Below are 13049 nucleotides of genomic sequence, written 5' to 3' on the forward strand. Positions count from 1 at the left end.
TATAAGATATTCTGAAAAGCATTGATCTCTATGTGAGAAAGTATGCACCATATTCAAATCTGATGGAATGAACCAACACTGAATCTTTACATTTTCACTCACTTTAAAGCCCAAAGACTTGAAGTCTTCTTCCCAATGCGTTTTTCCCTTCATTTTCTAGAGTCAAAGAATGTCTGTTCCAGAAAGTGTTTTTAGAAAACACATCCACTGTTCTTACTCTTATCCCTGGAAACACACATGCCTTGTGTCAACTGTGCTGGGTGTTGCAATTGACCGTGTGTCACTGCTTGTCTTACACTTAAAAAGTACTTAAAAACTGATGTTCCCAGGCGCCCACATTTGAAAATCCATCCATAATCCTGTTTACAAAAAATAAATATATTATTCCCTCGACGCGCCAGAGAAGAAAACAATTGTGTTCTTCATCTCCCCTGTTTTGTCTCTTCCACAAACGGTGATGTTCATATTCATGTCTGTTATCGCGCGCAGAATTGCCTTGGATTGAACGTAGATGTTGACCTCACGGCTGTACATTTCGATTGTGTCCCAAACGTACTCAGCATCAAAATGTGCTCACAAATCCTCTCGCTGGTGGTACAAGAAAAACAAAACATGTTTTTCCTCGAGACATCATCTACGAAAAAAAGTGCCACGAATTGAAAACGCTAAATGGATTTGAGGAAGATTATGGGAAACAATCATATTGCTGCATGTACTGTATGTATTTTACACTCAATAATGATGATTTAAAAAAAAAAACAAGGCCGGTGTAAACGCGTAACCACGTTCGATCCGCTCCTTTCAGACGCAGACATCATGGCCGAGGTGGCGTGCCGAAACGGTTACCATGGCGACGCCATGGCGGTCAAACTCCCGGACCCCCGTGGCTGGTCCCCGGCCACCCGAAGCCCACCGGATCTATCCCCCCGGTACGAGCTGTCGGGAGCGCTGCTCGAGCAGGAAGCGGAGGAGGAAGAGGCGGGACTAGCGCAGGAAGAGGAGGACCCCGTTCGCCCCAGGAGGAGGAGCCTCACCTGCACCTCCCTGTCGCCCCAGAGGAGTCCGTACAGAGAGCTGGACCCGGAGCCCAGGTGGCGGCCGCAGTCCCTGTCCGGCAGCCGGCTCCTCACCACGCCCCCTAGAGGCCCGGAGGACCAGAGGAACGGGCTCCGCGCCGCCGCCGACCGCCCCCGACCGGAGCTGGGGGTTCCCATGGGCCGGGCCAGCTTCTTCCAGCTGGAGCAGGAGGAGGAGCAGGGGGAGGAGGTGATGAGGTTCAAGCAGCGCCCCGTGGAGGAGGAGGGGGGGGAGATGGAGGAAGAGGAGGTGCTGGGGTTCAAGCGGCAGGAGGAAGAGGAGGAGAGCGACGGAGAGCCACCGGAGCTGGAGAGACCGCCCCGGCTGGGGGGCTGGGCGCTGGGGCTCCAGGACAGGGCGATGGAGATGGGCCAGGGCAGGGTGAACCTCAGCCTGCTGGAGCAGGCCGTGGCCCTGCAGTCGGAGCAGAGGCACGCCCTGCACCACGCCTACAGGGAGATGGACCGGTTTCTGCTGGAGCAGATGACCAATGAGAGGAGGCACCACCGGATGATCGACATGGACATCCGACTCAACTACCACGGGGGAAAAGGTGTGTACGGTTGTTTGTCTTGTAAGTGTACGTTCAGATGACTCGGTTAGTAAGGTTGTGGTGCGTAGGTCTGAAGGAGGTCTGAAGCTCTCCGAAAAGCCTTGTGTTCTGTATTTGTGTGTTTCCATTGGTTCTCAAGCGGTGGTACGCGTACCACTGGTGGCACACAGAGGAATCTCTGTAATTTTTTTTAAATACAATTTATTAATAAATGCAATACTTTCAATATTTTACTACGAATGAAAATACCTCAATCTTCGGATCATTAAAATGGGGTTCAAAATAAGTTCAACCTTTCCTGTAAAATGTTTGCATCGATATCGGCCTGTCGTAGTCAGGTTATAGCACGTACAAACAGCCACGATTATAAGCTAAACTGTGACGGCAGTAGTTACTGGACTTTTGCATCCAACAACACAGCGAATACCCTGTGCTTTCGTACAAGGCCGTGCACTTTCTCCGACCCTTTGTGCTTAGACTGAATCTGACCTCGATTGGTCAGACATCCCAGCACTGTGTTAGGAGAGGCTGTGTTCAAATAAGGTTCATTGAAGTTCAGTTCTCAACGTGCTGGCCCACTTTAATATTGTTTGTATTTACCCTAACTTTTTTCAGGTTTTGTTGGTTTTCAGTTGTTATTCTTCCTTTTTCACTTGCTGTGTGTGTGCGTTTGAATGAAATTCAGTTGTTATTCTTAAAGTTTTCACTTTCACGTGTGTGTTTGCGTACGTGTGTGTGTGTGTGTGTGTGTGTGTGTGTGTGTGTGTGTGTGTGTGTGTGTGTGTGTGTGTGTGTGTGTGTGTGTGTGTGTGTGTGTGTGTGTGTGTGTGTGTGCATGTGTTTGTTTGTGATTTTGAATGAAATAAAGTTGTTATCCTTAATATCGTCACTTCATGTGTGGGTGAGTGTGTGTTTGTGTACAGTTTTTACAGTTTTTATTCTTAATGTTGTCACTTGCTCTGTGTTTGGGCATGTGTGTGTGTGTGTGTGTATGTCTGTGTGTGTACGTTCGTGCGCGTGCGCTTGTGTGTCTGTGTGTGTGTATGTGTGTGTGTATGTGTGTGTGTGTGTGTGTGTGTGAGGGGCGGCCCCTTGCGTTTTATGAGAGTTGTGTGATGGAGTTTGTGCCAATTCTAGTGCTACCCCTTTGTACAGCTGACAATAGATAACAATAACTAATGTTGTTATAAAGAATAACTATGCCTTCTGCATGAACTGTGCGTAGCTGAATAGGGCAGCAAGCCTACGCTACTGTGTTTTATTCTATTTTATAAAGTTGGTCATAATTGTGGAGCTAAGTTTGAGAACCACTGTATTAGACAGATCTCAGAGATCTGGTTGTATAAGACTTGTGGAACTCAACCAAAATATAATAACTTTATTGAGGAGGGGGGGGGGGTACAATATTTTTTTGTTCAAATATTTTTGTTAACAAGTGAAGAAATAATGAATGGTCTATCATAAAAAATGAACATATTTTCCTGGTCGAAATTGCTACAACTCGGAACATTGAATTGTGGAAGGAATCAAGCGGATATTTAACCATGACCATAAGTCTTAAATCCTCCTAAAGTACCACTAATGTTTTTGCCTTGGATTCTTCAAATAACTGCAGCTAAATGTGTAATCCTAGATGTAATCTTTCCATGGATGAGCATTAAGAAGTGGATGTTCTGTGGTGAACTGCAGCCTTAACTAAAATGACAGCTTAATAGAAAAAAGTGTCTGGCTTTACATGATATTGCAATCTGTATGGACTTACGGTCCAATATGTGGCGTTGTCGCAACAAGACAATATCGTCAGCATGGCTCCGACTGTGTTCGCTGACTTCCTCAGACAGATGTCTGGTTTTTCCTCTGACGGCGTTTTCTATTACTGTACTTTAAGACGTGGCACTGTGTGTGTTTAATGCTGTACTTTAAGACACTTTGTGTTTTTTTTTACGCTGTACTTTAGGATCAACACTGTTTGTGTTTTTTGTACAGTACTTTAAATCTTAAGAGACTGTGTGTTTTTTATGCTGTACTTTAACACACTGTGTGTGTTTTTTACACTGTATTTTAAGACACTGTGTGTTTTTTATACTGTAACATAAGACACTATGTTTGTTGTGAACTGTACTTCAAGACAATGTGTGTGTTTTTTATGCCGTACTTTTAAGACACAGTGTGTGTTTTGTGTACCGTACTTTAACACAGTGTGTGTGTTTTGTGTCGTTGTCGTAGATTCCCCGCGGACGGACAAGAAGGACATCAAGTGCCCGACACCCGGGTGCGACGGCACCGGTCACGTCACTGGCCTGTACCCCCATCACCGGAGCTTGTCGGGGTGCCCCCACAAAGTCCGGGTCCCCCCAGAGAGTGAGTCCGACAGAGAGAACCGCCTCATACGGTTCATCATGGAGTCATAAGTATTTATTCATATACATATATTATGCAAGTGGAATTATTAAAATCGAAACGAGAGTGGGTTGTGAATCGAATGTTTGAATTCAAACCCTCATTTGACAGAAGGAGTCTCTGTACAGACGGGGCTCTGCATAGTTTCCTCCGAACTTAAATTCAGCGATAGACTTTTTATTTGTCTGGGAAAATTGAAAATGTGTTTTTTTTCCCCCTTCTTCAACAAATTGGCGATTGTAAAGTCGTTTCTATGTGTCGCCAACAAACATTGGACATTAAACAGTAATGTTACAAAAGGAGCGGAGAAAGTAATTAAGTTTTTCAATAAAAAAAAGGGAAAGGAAAAATAAAAGCTTGTGCTCTTAAGAGTGAAGGCAGTATTTGCAAATCAAAGGGCCAGCGAACGCAGTATTGAGAAATAAACAGACAACTCCGTGGAACTAATTGGACCGTCTGCACAGTAGAGGGAAGTTTCTAAAGGATACACAGGGAAGCCTTTAACAATACGGATGTTTTGAAGAACATAATCATGTCTTGCTATATTCCTCTTTGCTGTAAGCTATTTACATTCCCGGGCCACCGTGGCAGCACTTCCAACACAATGAGAAAACCTTGAAGCTTTTGTCTTCAATTCATCCTCCATCTGTTTGTTTCTTCACCACTAAACTTTACCAGTTAGGAACATGTGGATTTATGTTTTGTTGTTTTGTGTTTTGTGTTTTTTTTTTTTTTTGTGTTTGTTTATTAGGTTATTATCAGCCACTGTACAAGTGTTCACCAGCATACCATCAATTATATAAATATTGTTAAACGTTTTTGTTATGAATTGTGTGTCGACTCTCTTTTCTTCTTTCGTGGTAGTCCTGGCCATGCACGAGAACGTCCTCAAGTGCCCCACGCCTGGCTGCACGGGGAGGGGTCACGTCAACAGTAACCGTAGCACCCACCGCAGGTACGTGCATGCGCACACACCCACACACACCCACACCCACCGGAGGTGCGTGCACACGCACACAAACACACACACACACACACCCACCAGAGGAACGTGCACATGCACAGGCCATGGGTAGACCGGAGATTACCGCACATGCACGCACATGCGCCCACGCACACACACAAGCACTCACTCGCACGCACACACACACACACACACACACACACCCACACACACACACACACACACACACACACACACACACACACACACACACACAGCGAGTGCCTATATACTGACAGTATACTGTAAGTGGTGGCCAACCGGCGTGACCTGCCCCCTCTTCCCTCCCCAGTCTCTCGGGCTGCCCCATCGCCGCTGCAGTAAAAGCCCCCAAGCCCCCGGAGGAGAGCCCCAAAGCCCGACCCACGGCCGACCGCTCGCCCAGGTACCGACATCAGCCCCCCCCCCCCCCCCCCCCCCTCGCCGCTACCAATGCATCATCTCACCATCACACCCGGGCCACGTGTTTACACCGAGCAGCGCTTCGGCGCGGCCCCGAGGAGCAGCGGGTCGGCGGGGGGGGGTCGGGCTCCAAGTTGTGGTAAACGCTGGGACAACACGACAATAAAACGCTATTATTCTGAACGAGGCTCTGAGCTATTTTCAATAACTGATCCCCACAGATGACGTTCTAGTTCAAGCTTTCCAAGTAGGATTTCGGTGCGTGCGTGCGTGCGTGTGTGTGTGTGTGTGCGTGTGTGCGTGCGTGCGTGCGTGTGTGTGTGTGTGTGTGTGCGTGTTGTTAGAGAGGCAGCTCTTTGTGGCTCCTGCGCGCCTCCTTTCCATTAGAGATGATAAAAGAAGAGAACTCTTTGTTCCCCGCGGATACACCACAGGCAACATGCCCACTCCGACTATATTAATTAGTCTGGCAACATGGCCGTTCTGAGGACACCAACACACATCCATCCATCGCAGACCTAAGAGGATAAAGACAGTGGCATCTGTGGATAATTAAAAAAGATCCCCCTTTGATTTTATTTTTTTATTACTTTCCCCGCCATCCCATAATAACTCACTGGAACCCGCTGCACGGGTGCACCTCATTTGACATCATTTAGTACTTGGAAGACCAGACCCTGTTTATTTTTCTCCCTTTTTTTTCCTTTCCCCCCCCCCCTCGCTGTGATTAATCCCTCGCTCCTCTGTCTGCCGTGTCTGCGTGCCATGTCCCCTCCCAGGTCGATGAACGTAATGAAGAGGTTCGACATGAACCAGCTGCATTACCGGCTGTCCCACCCGGCGGCGGCGGCGGCGGGGGCGTTGGCCGCCCTGCAGGGCACGCTCGGCCACGAGGGGGACAAGTACAGCCGCCTCCGCTTCGACCACGCCAGCTTCGACGCACAGGTCTTCGGGACGACCGCCCTGATGGGGGGCGGCGGCGGCAGCGGCGGCGGCGGCGGGGGTCCGACGGAGCAGGAGGCCCCCTCGCGACACCCCGATTGTGAGTCCCAGGGCGTCACAAGGAGAGAGAGGGAACGGGGCGGGTATCGTATCAGATACTGAGAGCCGGGTTGAATGATGTCGGATCATCTCATGGTGGGATGGTGACTGTACGGGGGAATATGAGTCTTTGGGCTTTACAATTAACAGGACAAGACTGCACTCGGTTTCATTTACATTACCGTTTAGGGCGTTCGGCGGACGCTTCTGTCCAAAACAACTGACAATAAGTACATTTGTCAGAAGAAAGGTTCATAACAGTGATTGCATCATTGACGCTGATGCCTTGCATCATTACACTATAAGCCAAAGAGATAAGTTATTTTAAGATATTTTATGTTCTTTTTATGTTTCTTAATTTTTTGTAAACATTTCTCAAAACATTCTGTAATCGTGTTCCCCTCGCCGTTTCATCCACCAGTTCATTTCATACGTTCTGTTTTATTGACGTTTTCATTTTATAACGTAGACGCTAAAGTGATCGTTCCCCCCCCTTTAAACCCACCTCCAGCGCCGCGCCACTTCTCCGGCTTCCTGGGCTCCCCGGGGGCCCGGCTGCCCGCCTCGGGCCCCCACAGCCCGCCCCCCCACCACTTCGCCAACGGAGACAGCCTGCAGGCCGCCGCCGCCACCGCCGCCATCCTCAACCTCTCAACCCGCTACCGCAACAACATGGACGCCGCCGCCGCCGCCGCCGCCGTGGGGCCCGGTCAGCCCCGGGGCGCCCCTGCCAAGGTGAGGTTTCGTCGCCGTGTGTCCGGTCTCTGGTCTTGTGGTGGAGCATAGCGTGGCGGTTGGCAGTATCGCCGCAGGGGTCAGGGGGTTCAATCCTCTACACTGTGACCGACCCTATGCTAAGAATGCAAACAACAAAATGGTGTACATTTATATTTATTTATATTTTTGTTATTTTGAAATAGAGCGCTTGGAAAGGTTTTCAGCGTGGTCAGCTGGAAGGGAGAAGCATTGGGGGCATTTGTGTATTAAACAGGAGGAGATGAGTAGAAGAATTGGTGGAGGAAAGGGGGAGAGAGAACATCAAACGACCAGAATATGGCAGGGATTTTTTTCCAGTTTCTCTGGCAGCAGAGAAGCAAGGTGGCTTCCTCCGCGAGGCTTTAATGTACACAAAGGGAGAATGTCATGTAATCACATCAAAAGCTTGCAAAAAACCAGAAGCCTTGCTTTCAAACTACAATTAGCTATCTTTTTTTCATTCCGATTTTTTTTACGTTTTTTCCAAGAAATGTTGTATTTTGTTTCAGCGCGTTCTGGCACGGCCACGAGTCGTCTCCTCCCAGGGCCTCTTGTGTTTTACAGATGGCAGGGGATATCTCGCTAAGTTATATGATCCAACACGGGTTGTGTGTGTCTAGTCGGGCAGAATCTGCAAAGGCTTTTCAATGGATTAAACTAATCAGATAAATTAATGTGAATTCAACTCTGCTCTTTAATTCAAACACGCACACAACACACAAAAACAACCCAAAACCACAAACCCTACAAATCTTTTTTCTCTCTGCGTTTTCAAAAAATGTGTGCTTTGGATTACAACTCTAAAACCCCCGCTCATCGGGATATCTCATCGCATTATCTCGACATGCTATTGTCTTTAAACTTTGTTATTTTTTTTCTCTCTCCGTGCTTCAATTCAAATGTCAATCCCTGGGATATATATACACCCAGTCTCGCGGATGATTCAAGGGTCCACACCTACACAACAACACAGAAATGTCTCCCTTTCAGCAGCTTGGTGAGCTGAGAATGTGGCCCGGTACCAGGTACCAGCCCACTGTATGAATTAAACAGTGTGAGCAACTTCATCATCATCTGCTCTCTGTGGACAGCTTCGTTTTCCTGGAGAGATGCATGCACTGTAGGGAAGAGTCTTTATTTTTTAGGGTTGAACTCCTAATGCTTTGAGTGCAGCCTAATTTTCTTGGAGATACGCTCGTACTGTAGGGAAGAGCCTTTCTTTTTTAGGGTTGAACCGGTACTTCTTCTATTGCAGCCTACTTTTCTTGAATAGACGCTCGTACTGTAGGGAAGAGGCTTCCTTTTTTAGGGTTGAACTTGTACTTCTTTAAGTGCAGCTTAGTTTTCCCAGGAGAGATGCGCATACTGTAGTACTTGAGGGAAGAGGCTTTCTTTATTAGGGTTGTGCCCATACTTCTTTGAGTGCATTATCACCTCCTCGCTCTTGCGTTTATTAGGTGTCGTCTTCGATCGGACACACAACGTCGGACGGCAGGTGCACTTAGTCCTCTGTGGGGACCTGTAATACGTGTTTTCGTTGGTGTTCTTTTCAGCCGAAACACATTGAGTGAGTGATTATTAACAGATAATACAGAGAGAAGACAACTGCTGTTTCACGGCCCTGTAGTTTTCCACACTGATGTTATTTTGATTAGGTACACACATCATCAAACAGCCGGATAATTACAGTGGACAGCAGCATGTGATGCCCGTGGAAATTATCCCCTTTAATTAATTTGAAAGGTCCCCTTTTGTTGCGAAAAATATGTATAGGCTTTAATTATACGAATGTGTTGAGTAATTGGTCTCATAGAAAGGGATTTTGCCGTTTTTTTTTTTTTTTAATAAGGTAAAACTTTCCTCCGTTAATACGATAAAACCCCTCGGTGTTCGCCATTCTCTGGTCCGTCACTGCGTTACTCGGAGCACACATGCCGCAGCTGTCAACAAGCAAACTTATGCTACGTTAAGCTTTTTAAATTTTTGTTGTAATAACGATGACCTAAAACCAGCCAACCCCTCCCCCCCCGGCTCCCCCTCCCCACAGCTGCCATCTTGGTTGTGTGTCCTAGAAAACACACAACACAGCTGTCAGTGGCCAAAAAAAACTATACACCAGCCATTTTTTATTCCAACCGAATTATCGCTGGCTTAGTGTTATGCCGCGGCGTGTGTTAATCACGGCATTTCTTAGTCAAAAAAAAATCAAGGGGGGTGGGGGGGGTCGTTTTATTATTAAACTCATGACTCACGTTTATAGACCTAAAGTTGTGTGCTTTGTGTGCAATTATCATGCCGTCATGGCCGTATTAATTAAAGGCATTAAAAACACATTTCTTCTAATCCGCTTGTTTTGGTGGAGAGTCACACACTGGCTATGACACCCGTGATGGAGTAGGTCTTCCATCCTGACCGACCCCTCCCCCCTCGCTCTCCTCACGTACAGGACCTGCTCATCGAGGTGGACGAGAACGGCACTCTGGACCTGAGCATGAAGCGAGGCAAGGAGCTCGTCGGGCCGACCCGGACCAAGGTGCCTGGCGAGGATCCTCTGGCTCATCCTCATCCCCCTCCTCACCCTCCCCCTCCTCCTCCTCCCCCTCCTCCCTCTCTTCCTCTCGCCCATCCGCATCCTCCTCACCTCCACCCCATCGAGTCGTCGATGGCCAAGGGCGGCAGCCTGCTGATCAACCCGGCCTTCTACCGCTCCCTGTGCGAGCGCGACGGCTGGGAGGGCCGCATCCCCATGAACTTCAGCAAAGTCACGCTCCTGCACGACAAGGAGGTGAGGTGGAGACACAGCCAAAACGCCTCGAAAAACACTGACCAGTCACAGGGCAGCAGGGGAGCAACGATGGCGCGGCGATGCAGTCGTTTAAACGTTGGGTTTTAGAAAGTTTGAGACCCAAAGTAAACCGTTAAGGGGTCTTCAACGTTTACCAGGCCAAGGACCCCCAAACTGATGGAGAGATGGAGCGGGGACCCCCTACTTATATATTGTATACAATTTTGTTTTTATATTAAACTGGTCCTATAGTGCCATGTATAAATGTACCTTGTTATTTTGCATTCAATACTAAGATATTCAAATAATACACAGGTTCATATATTCATGTTTTCATTTTAAACATGTGCAACGTACAGTGAGTAGGGTGACCATGCCACTGCCATTCATAAACATAACATAACATAATAAACTGATACCTGCCAAGATCAACAATGTCTGGCAATTGCATGTAATCATGCATAAATGCAATTCACATTGCAATTCACATGTCCGGTAACTTATCAACCCCAGCGTGTCCGGTTGCTAAGCGACGTCAACGTCTTTGGCGGACTTTTTCTCTGCTGATCGCTTATTTTCCCGATTATGACCGGCGTTCTGTTCATTATCCCTTGCATAACAGCACTCTCTCTCTCTCCCAACAGTCTTGGCTGCGCACTCTCATCCAAATACGTATTGTTTGCGGCGGAGGAGGGGGTAGATATAAAGACCGGACGAGAAACTTTTTTCACTGTGCTGTCCTTCTTCGTAATTGAAGGAGCAGGCAGAGAAAAGCTCTCTCCTGCTGGGCTTTCATTAGAAAGACCGCGAGAGACCGTACGTACGTACGTACGTACGAACGTACGCTTACCACTTTTGTAAATGACATATATATAGTACATTCGGATCACATGATAGGAATAGAGCTATTCTGATGAGAAATCGAATCAAAAGTGTCCATGTAATCGTGGCTAGTGTGTTGGATTGATGTTAATGTGTGTTTAAAAAATTTCAATTTGTGGAAAAAAATTGCGGGGGGAATATAAAAAAAAAGTCTAATCAACCAAAACTTTCCCGACCCCCCCTGCAGTACTTCTGCGGACCCCCTAGGGGTCGCGGACCCCCTGTTGAAGACCTCTGCGTTAAATAGTAACAGAAAATCGTTCGTTCATTTTTGTCATAGTGACGGATTTCCGAGAAACTGGAAATCTGTAGAAATGCAGAAAGGAAGAGGTTGTTGTTTTGTGACCTTAATGACGCTGTTTCAGAGCACGCTGCTAAAATATTTGAGTCATGAGAGACCAGATACGTTTTTTTCTATGACTTTAACAACTTTCTCCATTGAGGCGTGCGATAAGTTGCGTCTCTGAACTCAAAAGACATCTAAACCTGTATTCCTAGAGAGCATTGTGACGCAAATAAATAAATCTATTAATATGTCTACGCATTCTGGGAGGAAAAGCATCACAGACAGTGAGAACACTGGCGTCTCTATTAAGAGTTGTTCACCTCTCATCAAACATACGACACACTTGCATCAGAACACGGCTAATCTGCTTCCTTTACAATGTCTTGCCCGGAGGGTCCGAGACAACACTAATCTGGTTTATGTTTTCAGAAGATTATTTCTACAGCCTTCAGTTGTAGTTTTTTTTATAGATTAGATTGCATTTCATTGCACTGCTGCTTTTTGTCCCGCCTCCTTTTGTCTTTATGACATCGAAACAGGCCAAACAACACATGTGACCTCTTTCCCAGCCTCCCAACATCTGGCACCCCGACACAGAGCACACCGTCTCTGACAAAAGTCAATGTGAACGGCGTGACTATACATTGCACACACACACACACACACACACAGCGAGGGCTCAGATTAGGTATGAGTATAAACGATGGGTAGTCTGGCCCACACTATCAGGATCTTTAAGTATTATCACTCTCAGTCTCTGCTCCATATCCTCGGGGGGGAGGTGTGTGTGTGTGTGTGTGTGTGTTTGTGTGCTTGTGTGTGTGTGTGTGTGTCTGTGTTGGGGGAGGGGGACGGGTTGTCTTTAAAGAGCATTAAGTGCTTTCCATTGGTTACTAACCCTCAAGGTCAAAGCAGATCATTGTCAAATCTCCACTTTTCCTTTTTTTTTTTTTTTTACACAATTTTACGTGAAAGTTCTGAAGAGGACATGTATTGACCCGTGGATACGTATTGATTCACGGACACGTATTCACACATGAGGGTGCGTTTGTTTTTGATCACCAGCCGGATAACTTTGACGACATGACCCTGGAGGAGCAACACTATCACCACGGCGACGGTGGCCTGAACAGCCCCAAAAACAAGCTGCTATTACGGGACGCTAAGAAGGAGCTAATGAGGTACATTGTGCTGTCAGGATCACCACGGGGGGGCCAGGGGGGCCAGGGGGGGAGAGGGGGGAGAGGGGGGAGAGGGGGGAGAGGGCGGGAGGCTGGTTTGGTTTATTTAAAGGGGAGGTGGGCCCGTCTTGAGGGCATCTTGAAGCAGTCATGTGTGCCTAACGCAAAGTTTTCCCCTTTAAAGAAAAAAGGTCAATGGACAGATGGTGAGCGGTATTAATAACAAAAGTATAATTCCAGATCAGCCCTCCTATTGGATAAAAAGGTCTAATACCAATGAACTGTACGATGCAGATGAAACCTACTGGCCCACCACACACACGCTGTTATTAGCTAGCGTTTCTCTCTGTGATATATATCTATTTATATATCACTGTGATACGGTATGTCTGCAGGTTCATGTGGAGAAGATTTGTATCTTTGTGAAAGTGAGTTTTTGCCTGTATGTCCGGTACAAGCTTATAAACTCTTCAGCCTTCTAGTCACTAGACTGCATGATCTCCCTAGGAAACTGCAACCGCAACGCAAACACATCTATTGAAATGGGGTTTTTCTCTCTCCCTGAACCGACTTCAATATGAAAGGGCAGAGCGTTTTGTAGTGTCCATCCCAGATTCACTTCTTTCATACATATTTCAACATAGGTGTAGAAAAAAGCTGTTGCATTGGCTTTTACTTAATAA

At 47.0% G+C, this 13049-nt stretch overlaps 1 protein-coding gene across 1 annotated transcript in view; it reads left to right on the forward strand.

Moving 5' to 3' along the window:
* Nucleotides 1-784: 784 nt before the first annotated feature.
* st18 (ST18 C2H2C-type zinc finger transcription factor) overlaps nucleotides 785-13049 on the forward strand; it is a 20136-nt gene continuing 7871 nt past the window's right edge. The window contains exons 1-8 of the mRNA XM_060058173.1: nucleotides 785-1630; nucleotides 3857-3991; nucleotides 4895-4985; nucleotides 5326-5418; nucleotides 6215-6477; nucleotides 6988-7211; nucleotides 9679-10017; nucleotides 12251-12366. Coding sequence (XP_059914156.1) covers nucleotides 817-1630; nucleotides 3857-3991; nucleotides 4895-4985; nucleotides 5326-5418; nucleotides 6215-6477; nucleotides 6988-7211; nucleotides 9679-10017; nucleotides 12251-12366 — 2075 coding nt within the window. The 5' untranslated portion in view covers nucleotides 785-816. The remainder of the gene's footprint in view (nucleotides 1631-3856; nucleotides 3992-4894; nucleotides 4986-5325; nucleotides 5419-6214; nucleotides 6478-6987; nucleotides 7212-9678; nucleotides 10018-12250; nucleotides 12367-13049) is intronic.

Source organism: Gadus macrocephalus, chromosome 8 (genome assembly GCF_031168955.1).
Source record: "Gadus macrocephalus chromosome 8, ASM3116895v1".
Taxonomy (NCBI): Eukaryota; Metazoa; Chordata; class Actinopteri; order Gadiformes; family Gadidae; genus Gadus; species Gadus macrocephalus.